This window comes from Rhipicephalus microplus, chromosome X, assembly GCF_043290135.1.
Source record: "Rhipicephalus microplus isolate Deutch F79 chromosome X, USDA_Rmic, whole genome shotgun sequence".
Classification (NCBI taxonomy): Eukaryota; Metazoa; Arthropoda; class Arachnida; order Ixodida; family Ixodidae; genus Rhipicephalus; species Rhipicephalus microplus.
In genome coordinates, this window is record NC_134710.1 from 191077798 (window position 1) to 191091403 (window position 13606).

Consider the following 13606-nt stretch of genomic DNA (forward strand, 5'->3'; position numbering starts at 1 on the left):
GCCTGGGATGTGTCGCACGGGCCTGAGTTCTTACCTGCCGACTCTCACAATTAGCCCAGGAGACTACTAAATTTTGAGCAGTCTTTGCATGGGCATCATGGACATAAATTGCCCCAAAAACTGAGGTAGCACCATTGGGAAAAGAAAATAATGACAACTAAGAATATCAGTTTTAAAATTTTGTATCACTTGCTGAGTCCTTGAGCCACTTTGGTGCAGTGCACTGGTGTCATGTGGAAAAGTACAGAAATGTTGTCAAAGAGAAATGAGTTGTCACGGAACACAGCAATTACCAGTCATTTAAATCCAGAAAAATTACAAGGGGGAACACAAATGAGACCATGGTGGCCATTTTGCTTTTTTATGTGTGTTGTCGTTTTATGTACATCTAAAAACTAAATACTGTTTTGAAATAAAGTTTTAAAAACGAGCATGTGGTCCAATCTTGAGTAATTGCATTCAGTCTTCTTTGAACTCCACAAGTGACTTTTGCGATTTCCAGTCTCTCACACAGCTAAAGGGTATTGAACACAGGTGCAGACTGAAAAATAGTCAGCCTCTATAAAATGCTGAATGTGCTATACTTAATTATCAGGTTACTCAAGTATATATTGTTTAAAACTAAATGTGTCCTCCCCAGCCCGAACACAAGATGAGGTACTCCCTGAACCCCCCCCCCCCCCTCCTCCTCGATTTACACCATGGAGGAAAGAAACAACTGAGAAGAGGCCCTGACGTCACTCGTTGTGAAGCCGTGGCGAAGCCGGAAGTCGGCCATATTGTCTGGGCAAATGCTCCTCTCTTGTTTACATCTGAATGTGAAGCAGAAGGCTCGACTCTCCAGTCTCTATAGTGTGCAAACCACATGCACTGCCCAGCGCACGCGTCGTGGGGAACCGAAATCATCGGAGAGGGGCTCAACCCGCAGAGCCAGCGCGACACCGTCAGCGAAATCATCCGGTCAGAATATCAACAGCTCGCTGACAACGAATCCAGTACAAAAGAACGCGCGCTAGATGCACTGACAAGGGCAAGTGTGGTATTAATTCATGCGCTGTATGTACAACACAATCGGACGTGCGCCGCCTTCTACGGTTGCATTGCATTCCGACACACGGCCACGCGGCGTCCGGCTACTGTGCCTGCCTGAAACTCGCTGGCATCAGCATTCTGCTACCGGGTCACTTTGAGCACGGTGCAAGTGACACTGGAATGCGGTTGCTATAACGTTGAGATTACAATGCTGGGGACAAGTATAGCAAGCGGGACAAAAAAGGTGTTTTAATACACACATGCAAGTTGTTACTGTACACATACCAAACACAAAACTACGTATGTGCACATGGTCCTCATTGTGTCTTGCTGGGCACAAAAGTTTCATCCGTTTTCACAAGCAGGAGCACTACGCAACCATCACTGACCTGCAAAGCATTCGTTGTCGTTCCGTTTTGTCATGGTGCCCAATGCGATTTTGCTGAACACTTGAAATGCTTCATCTGCGTCATCTGCCGCACGACACATGGATATGCGCTCGTTCTACGCACTGTTAAGGCCCCTTGATGGACAAAGGGTTTTGTAAACGTTGCTAGAAGTACAGTGAATGCCAGGAGAACACTGGGTAACAATAACATGACATAGAGCACGGATATTGTCCGCCACAGCTCGGTACGAGACCTGCGGAGGCGCACATGCCACCACCAGCCGCGTCCGCTCACTGATAGACCAGCTACACCGTGCAACACATAACCATAGCAACACCACCATTGGGCCCAGTGAATATGGCCGCCATGACATCATTTCCTTCACACTTCGCGTACCACGCCGGCTGGGCATGCCCTCTCCTCTTTTTCTTTCCTCCATGATTTACACCAAAAGGGAACTACGCACGCTTGCATGTGCCATATGATTGTTGACATCTATAGAGTTCGCTGGTAATCATTTGTTTACGACTTCACTGCAGCCATGAAAAATAGTAAATACGTTCACTAGCTTCCCTCGGTTGTGTTTCCCTTCTCTCCCCCCCCCCCCCCCCCCCGGTTGCTTTACGCATCTCCCGCATTTAAAGATCACACCAGGTTGGCAGGTATGCAATTTGATGTGTAGGGAAGTGAAAGTAACAACCTGGCGCTATCAGTGTTCTTCCTGAATTTTAGCAGCCCAGGGTTCTTTTCCTGGATGGCAGCTAGGTCTTGGAAATCGATAGAGCCAGCAGGTGCAACACTTATTCAAGGCTGTGCATCAGCTACCATGTTTTCAGTCCTATTGATGTAGCAAATGTTCATAGAATATCTGAAAAAAAAAAAAAAAAGAAGTGGCCAGTGGCCATAGTTTTTATTCTGAGTAGGAAGACTGTTGCTTTTGAAGAGCAAGATTAAGGCCTTGTGTTTAGTTAAAATATAAAAGGTGCAGCCTTTTAAGAAGAAATGAAAATGATGGTGCATCTTGGCATAGTTTGAGGCTTCTGTTCAGCATAACTAGATCGAAGATTTCAACATGTAAAAGACATGTGGACCCCATTACTATCTCATGGTGTCATAATTTTGCTAGTGACTTGTGGCTATTTAACTTAGCGATTTCTGTTCACTTGCAGCAGATTTTGATTCTCTCATTCTGTCTAATTTTTCTGGATAAGCCATTTTCTCAGTTTATATGTTCACTGTGGTCCTATGGGACCAATGAAAATGCTGCATCTGTGTTAAGCTTCAGTGCTGAATTCGATCTGTTCTATCCTAGGGCCATGACACACTGTTCCAAGTAGCAGTTGCACTCCTGACGGTGAGTACCACTTGTAGTCTTTTGTCTACTTGCAACGCATGAAGATGTAATCGTTCATAAATGGAGAAATGTTCTATAAGGATCCAAACTCTGAACTCACAAGCTGCAAGTGAGAATAACCTTTCACCCACTCTCAATGGGGCAGTAAAAAATACTGGCCCTATACAGTAGTGCACCTGGCCTCTTCCATACTTGTCAAATGGATTGACTGGCATAAGGCTCTACAGTTTATTTACACAGAAGTACTAATGGGAAAAACATTGCATAAAGCCAATAGGTGAGAAGAGAAAGGCAGGATAAAAAAAGTGGAGAGAATTGTCTCTCTGCATGTCTACCACTAAAGAGTATCACTTAGGGGAAGAGTTTTTTTTAAAAGTCACGAAGATTTTTTCTTTGCCAGACTTGATGAAACTGCACAGTTTTCTCTAGTTGTTTTTTTGCTGATTCTAAATATGCAATTATTTTAAGATACGCCTATTAGTTCTAAGGTTAATCAAAATTAATTACTATTATTTCAGGTAACAATGGAGCAACTACTACTCATTGAAACCTTGCTTTGAGCTCATAGCTAGGTACTAGAAAAGATAAGCTTCACAAGGGTTGAAATAGTTTCTTGATATTACAACTGTTAACGATTGTACAGCATATTGAAATTTCTATCCAAAATGTGGCTAATTAGTTCAATGAATCAACAATAAAAGACATTCTAACTGAATTACAAAAATGTGCTTCTGCCCTTGTGGGCTGTACTCGTGTAGCTCAGTAATGCAACAAGATTTACTATTGTAGGTGCTCCAATTACTCAGAAACTGCTTCCAAACGTTTGCAAAGAGTACAATATTCAGGTTTTTGAGAAAATACAGAAAAAAAGTAAAACCAATTTTGAACCTTGTGTAACATAATATGTTCAGATATTTTTCAGGGGATGATTAGATGCCACCAGGGATATGACATGCATGCCTACTGCTGCAGCAAACATTCTTCAGCAGCAGCATGGCATGAATAAACTCAGTTTCTGTGCTTTTTTTCTTCTTTTTCAGATAGAGTATAGGCTATCTTGGTGTTATAAATTGCCATTATGGCCAAAATATCAATCTAAAGTGTGATAAACTTTGACAGTACTTGCAGCAAAGTAATTATGGGCTTACTCTGAGTCATTTTGATATCCACCAGTGTCAGTTGCTAGAATACCGAAGTGCACTTTGCAGGAATGTTTTCCAAAAAAAGAAAAAGTAAATGTCCGATAAGGATCCAAACTGTGAACTCGGAAACTGCAAGTGATATTTACCTTTCACCGCCTCTCAGTGGTGCAGTGAAAAATACTGGGCCTATACAGTAGTTCACCTGGCCTCTTCAGCACTCGTTGAATGGATTGACTGGCATCAGGCTCTGCAATATGTCTCTACACGAGCACTGATGGGAAAAAAACTTTGCATAAAGCCAGTAAGCAAGAAGTGAAAGGCAGGATAAAAAAAAAATGTGGAAAGAATTGTCTTGGTGCATGTCTGCCACTGAAGAGTATCACTTAAGCTGATGCATTTCCACCGGAGGCATCACTGACAGAAGTTTTCTACTCGAAATGCGATTTCTTGTGCACATACTATGCTGATGTTTACTGTCACTGATACTGCATAAATTGTGCAAGGCTGACTGTGCTTGATGTCGGGACAACCATCACATTTATTATGAAAGAAACTGCAACCTTTTTACTTGCTAATCCACGAGGGGGGGGGGGGGGGGGCCTGCAAAAGCAGTTTAAAGGCAGTAGCGTCACTATGAAACTGAGCTAGGGGGGAGGTTTGACATCTTCTATGCACGACCGAGGTTTATCCAGGAAAACTGGTATTTGACCGTATGCCTGGCATTTGGACTTTTTCAAGGGCCCCCAGTGCAGATAACACCACACATTGGACTTGGATTTAGGTAGCTTCCTGGGCTAACCCACCCAGGGAAAATCGGCAATTGGTTTTCCTACCCCCCTCTTTGGTCTTCATTCCAATCTGTTTTCATTGCTCACCAGTTCCTTCTGTCTCTTCATAATTTTTGTAGGTTGCTTCAGTTAGCATTATGTGCTTTCTTTGGAATATATTAGTAGACTAGTAAACATCGTGGAGGCTAGCTGCCATTGCCACGAAGAATAGCCACGTGTGCATTGGTCACCTTCTTTTTCTCAATTGCTGATCGTCACCATCAGAGATTAGAACACTGATAAACTGCTTACCTTGATGAACCAACCTTAAAAAAACAGTTCCACACATGTTATATTCAATGAAAATACTGTAAATTATGTTTGAGCAAGTTCCCCTTTTGTAGTTGCCAAATTTATAGATTCAAGCTTATATATTAAGGGAAACCTATGCTTCCAGTTGTGCATGTACAGGGGTTCAGACAAGTGTTAAGGGAACCTAGCTTTACATGGGAACAACAAAGGCATAAGGAACTGTTGGAGAGGGACAAAAAAAAAGGTGATTGAGTAAGGGCTCTGTTTATTGTTAGACACAACATAATGATACTGACAGAGAGTGAAGCCAATGAAGGTATTCGCCCCGAGATGGAGCTACAGGATGCAGCACCCTCGCCACGCTAGTGTGGATAAGCGGCTGGCGGTGTGGATACACCGCCAGCTGCCTATTTTTTGCTAATTACAGATGTCCACGAAGTACAAAAAAATACCACGTGACAAACCCGCTTGCGCACCAGTGCGCACTATGATTCTAGTGCTCCCTAATGTTCTGCATATGAACGATACACTTCTCTCGCACCAGTTCATGACAGTGATAGGCAGTCACAGTGGTTATCGTTTTTGTGACCGATAGCTAAACGTGTTCATCGTAAAACCACAACCATTGTTGCGGCCCTGTCGAGACAGCACAATGGGAAAATGCTATGGTCGTTCGTACGCGGAACGTTACATACCACTAGAATCATTGTGCGCACTGGTGTGCGAGCAGGTTTGCCTGCCACGTGGTATTTTTTTTATTTTGCGGGCCTTTGTAATTAGAAGAAAAAAACTAATATACCTAACAGATATAAAGTTCAAAATTGTCTAATCGGACGTTCTGAAAACCGATCTATAATTTCCTCATTGAAATTTTTCATCCATCTTCTTTTCTTCAAATTTTTGTTAATTAAACAGATCTAATTAAATGGTATTTATAACACAAAAAATAGTTTGACTTACTCCAGGCAACGGTGAGCAACATGCATTTGGTCACGTAATCGTGTGTGTCCTCACATTTTAAAAGAAACTCTAGCTAAAGTTACCTGTGGCACCCTGTATATGTGGTCCATTGCCAAACGGATGCATAAAACTCGCTGAATGTTACTATTACTTGTGATAGAAATTCAATCTACCAATAAAAGGGATGTTCGCACTTCACTGCTACGTTTTCGCACTGAGCTGCCATGTTCCTCGTATTTTTATTTGAGTGTTGAGCTTGTGTCGCATCTACTACGCACTGCTGTAGTGGGACTGAATTCATTCTTTATGTACACTGGTCTTGGATACCAGAAAAAAAAGGAATAAATAAATCCGATATACTTGGGTCATGAGCCCAAAAATATCGTGATGGCACATTCGCATTTTTCTTTAATTCAGTTCTTCATGAAGTCCCGCCGCAGTGGTCTAATGGCTAAAGTACTCAAGTGCTGACCCACAGGTCGTGGGATCAAATCCCGACTGCGGTGGCTGCATTTTCGATGGAGACGAATATGCTGTAGGCCTGTGTGCTGAGATTTTGGTGTATGTTGAAGAACCCCAGGCGGTAAAAATTTCCGGAGCCCTCCACTGGACCCCCCTTATTAATCAAATCAGTTCTGCATGAAATAAACATAGAAAGGTTGATAATTTTATTCAGGTAAGCTAAGTGATTGACAGCACGTGAGTGCACTTGTTCTTACTCCTATAACGGTATAAAAAGGTAACAATTCAGCCTTCTTATATTGATTATCTGCAACACCATGATGCAACAAAAGTTCAATTATTTGATAGATCATTTTTTTTTCATGTGAATGTGTTTCCGCTCTTTCCTTCAGACTATCATAATGTCACAAAAGTGCTCAAGATAATGTAAAATTAAAGATGACATTCTGCGTGAAATTATACGAAGTATGTGAAGCATGCCGTCTGGATTAATTTTAGCAATCTGGGTTCTTTTAAGCGAACCCAAATCTAAGAAAATGGGTGTATCTGTATAAATTTCGCACAATGTTAGAATTGCACACAGCAACTCAATTGTTATCACCTCTGTGTCATTGCGATGTTCTGTTCTTTTTGAGGGACAATTAAGTATCGAAGTGTCAGAATTTACTAGACAGCAACGTCGTGGGACCAGGATCATACGATAAAAGGTTATCTCAAGCACAATTAAAGCTCCTCGTATAACCGATAAGCAACAGGGTGACATTAGGCACCCAACAACAATGCAAAACTTCGTTTATACCTTAATCACTAAAACACTATACTCACGCAATGTTTATTACTCTTCATAGTTGGGACGACGCCAAGTGCACTTTATGATGTGCTTCAGTTAAAAATTGGCACCTATACCGACATGATCCTGGCAAACGGAGGCTATGATGACGATACTCGGTGCTCTCGGCCAGTGCTCGACCTGATCTTATTGCAGTACATATCCAGCCGAGCAAGGCCAAATGCTTCTGTAGACAGTGCTAAGCAAATGTACAAGCAGTTACTCTTGCCCTAATAGAGCTGGACAAACTGCCCATTCCTTTTCGTTTATGTCATAATTACTACACCACGTTTAGGACCCATAAATAAGATCCCTATACCTTCCTTAGCTTCATTGTCTGTTGTTTCCCCGCTTGAGCGCATATGCAAGTTGTCTCAAGCGTATAAAAACCCACTAAACATTGTAGAGCTCCACACTACTTTTACTTCTTATATCAACTCTGTGCTAGGACCGAGCTGTATCACATATGGGCTAATTTAAGTGCTACTTAACACAAAAGGAAATGTACTGGTGAGAACTCCATTGACTCCCCTCTCATTGTAAGGGCCCTGCGACACTTTATCAGTAATCATCGAATGGTTCATTAAAGGAGTCTGTTGCTTCTAAAATCGACTGCCGCAAAAATTTTCAGAATCTGTCAACTATGAATGGAGCTAGAGGAATTTCTCACACGCTGTGTTTTCATTCTTCTCTCATCCCAATGATCGCGTTGGAAACTAAGCAGGGAGAGACAGCGCAGGCCGAAGTTATTTCACATGTGCGTCATGGCATGAGCACTTCTACCTTTTTTCTGCCCTCTGCAAACACACAATGCTTAATTGCAATGGGATCGCAAGTATGCTCAGGGGCACATTGTGCCATTTCGCGGCAATGCTGTAACTATGCAGCTCACAACACTCAAATCAGCCCATAGCCATGGGCTTTAGGTCTATGGCTCTGTCATACATATGTATGGCATCATTTGTTGAGAGAACGAGCAATATTTGACTGACACTGAGAATTAGTTGTAAATTTCAGGTCACATGCTGTACTGTAATGTCTGGCTCAGGCATTCTCAGGCTTCTCAACTACCAATCAGCAGCATTTTCTGACCGTGCTTGAAAAGTGTTAGAGCCCTTCTTTTCCTTTCTGCTAAAGCAAACAATCATAATTCCAACCTCTAACTTCTCTCACATTGTAATCTCTAACTCTGATGAAAAATGGATATATATTTTAAATGTTCACCCTTCTTTACAATGTATAATAACCCGATAGCATTAAAGAGCTCATTTCGCGGGAATTCCGGCGTCGATGTCGGCATCATACGTTGTGAGCAAAAAATTATTATCTTATGCATGACCGAAAAACCGAGAATGATGCAAATAAAATAAATAAGTAATGACAAATCCTGGAGCAAAGTGGGGACTGAACCAGGGTTGTTTGGGTCCAAGTGGGAATTGAACCCGGGTTGTTTGCGTGGCAAGCGGATGTTCTACCACACGGCCACGCCTCTGCTTGTGAAAACAGTCAGAAGAACTTCCTCTGCTGGGAAATGCAGTGAAAGTAGCTTTTATGCTTCACAAACACATGCGTCTTGTATACAAGTAACATGAAATATTGCAGTAAAAATGCGTGATACAAGCGTCCATTGCCAACGGGAGTGAGAATACGTAATTATCACAATGGCTCCGTGGTTGAAAGCCGGTACTCCGCTACAAAAGGCACACATGCTACTGCGCCTATTTTCTTAAAGGGAGATGCGTGGCAAAAAACGCGTGTTTTTGAAACATTATCGATTTTTTGTTTTCAGCTGTTTTGTTAAGATTAGTAGCTCTATTGTTCTGAAAACAAAAAAGTTGTTATGTAAGTTGTCATGTCGAGACTCAATTGGAAATGTTTTAAAATTGCGTCTAAAGTGCACAAAGTGGCTGTCAAAAAGCCGAAAGTGTGTCATCTTCAAGCATTTTGCCGCTGATAATGCACCGCCGCTCGCTATTGTCGACTGCAGGAGGCGAAGAGCTGAGCCTCACTCATCAAATAACAACGGTTTCTTGTGCTGCTGTAGCGCAAGAAATAATGAAGAAAAGCACGCGTTTGCCGCATTTTTCGAGCGCTGCGACTGGCTTTTAAATCACCTGGTATGGATTGAGGGCCACCATTGGCTGCTGCGTGCCTGTGTATGCTGTGAAGCCTACTTGCAGGATCTGTGTTTCGTCGAGCTGCGCAGCTGAACAATGCTTTTATCGAGTGTTTATTTGCTATGGATGAAAAAAGCCATAGGAAGCGCAGTCACTGGCCTGTGAAGTTTCACTCGGCGCACAAATTTCGAGGAAGCCGGCACAAATCAAAGCCAAACACTCAAACCATGAAAAGATCGTTTGCTGACGCAAAGTGTAGTGGCAGTGACGCCGATGCATAGAATGAGTTTGCCACGGCATTTGAATATGTGAGTGCCTCCCAGAAAAAGGTGTGACTCTTCGAAGACGAAGAAAAATCACAGGACAACGAGTCTTTGTTGATTGCTGATATGACAGCACTCAACATGCTTGTGCGCGGTGCAATGTGTCCGGCCTGTTGCCGTTTGGGATTACGTGTCCAGGAACCGGCCGACAAGCAGAAGGGACTTGCATCATTCGTGGAACTGCACTGCCATAATAGTGAGTGCCCCGAAACTATTCTTTCGGTGACACATACTTTGCAGCGAGTAGCTTCGAGTGGGGAGGCCAGCGTGAGTGCGGCGGGTGACGGACTGACCGTGAGAAGACCATACGACAGCAGGTTCTCACGCGATAGCTACATTTTAAATGTGAAAGCTGTTGTGGTGGCACGCTCCATAGGCATGGGCTACGAGCAGCTGGTCCGATTTGCGGCAATAGTTGGCTTGCCAAAGTCAATGCTCCATAAATCATTTACTGCAATCAGCGGGAAAGTCTGTGATGCGGCAATGGATGTCATTGGCGCAATCTTGCGAGGTCGAGAAAGCTAACAGTGGAGGAAGTTGGGGGACGACGACATTGCCATTATGTATGATGGTACGTGGCATAAACTCAGCCACAAGAGTCACAATGGCATCAGAACTGTTGTGTTCCTCGACACTGAACTTTGTTTGGGTTTCGAAGTCCTGTCAAACTTCTGCCTAGCTTGCAGTAGGCACAAGGCTGTGCCAGATGAAGAGGAATAAGTTTGGCAAGCATTTCATGGCCCTGCCTGCGAGCGAAATGTTGACTGCTCAGCCCATGCGATGGAAGCAGAAGCTGCAGTGGACATTCGGCAAAGGAGCAAAACTTATGACGCACCATCGCGATTCACTAAATTTCTCACTGACAGCGACTCAAAAGCGTACACGGCAGTTTTTAAAGCGAAGGCATATTGTGATGCTGTTACTCTTGAAAAAGAAGACTGCACAAATCACGTAGCTAAACGCCTCGATACGCTCTTCGCAAACTCGAAGAGCCACTGCCAAGAGGGGAGAAAGAAGCTAAAAGATATTGTGATACAGAAGCTGCAAACCTACTATCAAGTGGGCATCACAAGCAACAGGGGCAGCAATAAAGCCATGCACCAGATGCTTTGCACTTCCTATTTTCATTGTCACTCAACAGATGATGCAAACACCCACGAACTCTGCCCAGATGGACCAGAATCCTGGTACAAGCACAAGCGTGCTAAAGCCTTGGGCAAACCAGCATCGACTCACACACCCCTGATCACCAAAGCCCAGGGAAAGGCAATTTTCCCCTATTACAAGAGTCTAACCGAGAAGCTACTGACCCGCTGTATTCAGGGCAAAACTCAGAATGCAGCGAAGTCACTAAGCAGCAAAATTTGGCTTCTCTGTCCAAAGACACGATTTGCCGCAAGACATGTTGTGGAGATGGCCACTGCTATGGCTGTTCTCTAGTTTAATTGAGGACACTCCAGTTTTGAACGTGTTCTGCAAGAGCTTGGCGTGATCCCACCTCATGATCTGGTCGCTCTTGGCATATCATGGGACAGCACGCGCCAGCCAAAAATGTCTCAAAAACTAACAGGAAAAACTAACAGGAGAAGCAAGGGCTCGTCGACGTGCACTGAAGAAAAAATTTCTCGTCGAGGAGTCAGCTCAAAAGAGCTGCGACTGCCAAACCTATGGTGCTGGCACATCTTAATGGCAGTTTCCGCTACAAGGAGGATTGTTCTTTCTTGTGTATAAATTTCTTTGCATTTAATGAGAATTTTGATAAATAAACATGCAATTTTCACTTGAAAAGTTGTTTTTCTCAACACACAAATTTTGCCAGTTTTTAATGTGCCCTCCTTTTTTTTTGGTACTTTAGCTACTCTGATCGGCATGAAATTTTGCCCAATTTTTTTAAAGTACGAGAAATACAATTATCTTGTTTGAGTTTCAATATTCTTTTTATATAATTTAAAAAAAATATGTAAACATTTACTAGGGTAGAAGAAATATGAACTTCCCGCGTAAAACTTTTTCACGTCTAGTACATATTTTGTATGGACTTCTTAATTAGTTATTTGGATTGTACACTTTGTTTGAAACATGAAGTATCAATGGTGAAAAATTATTGACATTAAGTTATGAAAGGAGGGGGGGGGGGGGGGGCAAAAGGCTTCAGTTTTCCACTTTGTCATGTTGCAGAACTACCGTATTTACTCAATTCTACCGCGCCCTCGATTGTAATGCGCACCCGATTTCCACCGCGGAAAAAAAAAAAAAACGTAAGACATCGATTGCAACGCGCACCCATTTTTCTCGCTGGCCCGCACGATCACACCACTTAAAAAAAAAAAACGACTCCTTTCGGGAGCGTCTTCCATTTAAATATGAGGTACGGGCGAAGCTTGTGCCCATCTGACGTGTAACAGAGCATTGCCGTCGCTGTAGTTTTACCGTGGACCGATGTCAGCACGCGAACTTGCTTCGCCTCCTTCTTCTCGACGGTTGTGGTGCCAGGCATGTCGAAGGAAAGAGGCGTCTGATCGGCATTCCCGATTTGCCCAAGCAGGTAGCCGTTGTTGCGCGCCAAGTTTAGGACGAACCTCTGAAAACTGTGCTTTTCATCGTACTCCTCCGCAAAAGTTTTCGCATATGCATGTTCCCCTTCGGAGGGAAAAGCCTTTCCTCTTCATAAAGTTAGTTTGCCAGCACCTGCTTGCTTTAAAATGGCTCTGCATTAGACCTTTTTCTAAGACTAATTGCATAGCCCGCACTTGGAGCAGTTCTGTCATCACAGGCCGCTGGGCCGCTCGCTGCTCAAGCACATACTCGCCGAGCAGCTCTTTAATTAGCGGAAACCGACCCTTCTGTGGTCCACTGAAGCCTTTGGGTGAAGCTTTGCTGTCGACAATCTTCTGCTTTTGTTTCCCCCGGTCCCGCACGCACGTTTCGGGAACTCCGAACGACCGCGATGCGGCCCGATTTCCGTCCGTTTCTGTACACGCGATGACTTTTCTTTTGAAAGCGGCATCGTGGTGCACTCGGGTTTTTGGAGTCGGCCCTTCCACGCTGTCGATGCTAATGCACTATTAGATGACGAACTCCTCAGCGCTCGTACGAAGTGCCGCACATGGGAAACACATAGGCAGAAATGGCCGACGCGCCATGACGGGGCACATAGGGGGCGGCCATTTTGGATTTGCCGATGGCAATAGATTGACCGTAATTTTTTTGTTCGTACTCGATTCTAACGTGCATGCGATTTATGAACTCGCTTAACCGGAAAAATGGTGCGCGTTAGATTTGAGTAATTACAGTAAAAGTGTGCAACTTGCAAGAAAACTAACTATATATTTAAAATTAGCATAAAAAGTTCTATAAACAGCGCAAGTTTAATTGCTCCAGGGTGAATATTAAAGAAAAAAAAGTGTCTTCAAGTAGCATCTTTCCTTAAGGCCACATAGTGGGTGCATAGCAAATTCAAAAAGGTTTCATGCACTAAGTGTTTGAAGTACGCACTAGGAACAGGATTTTGCTATTGCGTTCAACTGCTAAAGTCGAAGCTTTAGGGTCCCCTAATTTCTCACTCCGGCACTTTAAGTTAACTCGCTCCTGCTTTGACTGCCCAGTGATATGTGTACTGACACCTACCAGAATATGGCAAAGCACCAAGATGAATCCTGGTGGCTTGGGCAAGTTAGGAAATCATGACAAGAGTTATAGCACAAAATTAGAAACAATGAAGATGGAACAGACCATGACAAGTGCTACTTTCAGCATTGTTGCTTATATCTTTTTCATTATCTGCATAATAAACTCAGTTGAAGTTAACACTTGTCCTCATTTGTTCGTTCTTTCTTTCCAGTTTGCGCTATAACTTTCATCATGACCGAAATGAAGCCAGCTCATCTATGTATTGCGAGAAGTACCACCAATCAGCTGA

The 13606-nt window shown here is 43.3% G+C and overlaps 1 protein-coding gene across 2 annotated transcripts in view; it reads left to right on the plus strand.

Moving 5' to 3' along the window:
- LOC119177325 (rab GTPase-activating protein 1) overlaps window positions 1-13606 on the plus strand; it is a 203156-nt gene that overhangs the window by 160568 nt on the left and 28982 nt on the right. For both annotated transcript variants that reach the window (XM_037428794.2, XM_037428795.2), the window contains one exon: window positions 2734-2775. In XM_037428794.2, coding sequence (XP_037284691.2) covers window positions 2734-2775 — 42 coding nt within the window. The remainder of the gene's footprint in view (window positions 1-2733; window positions 2776-13606) is intronic.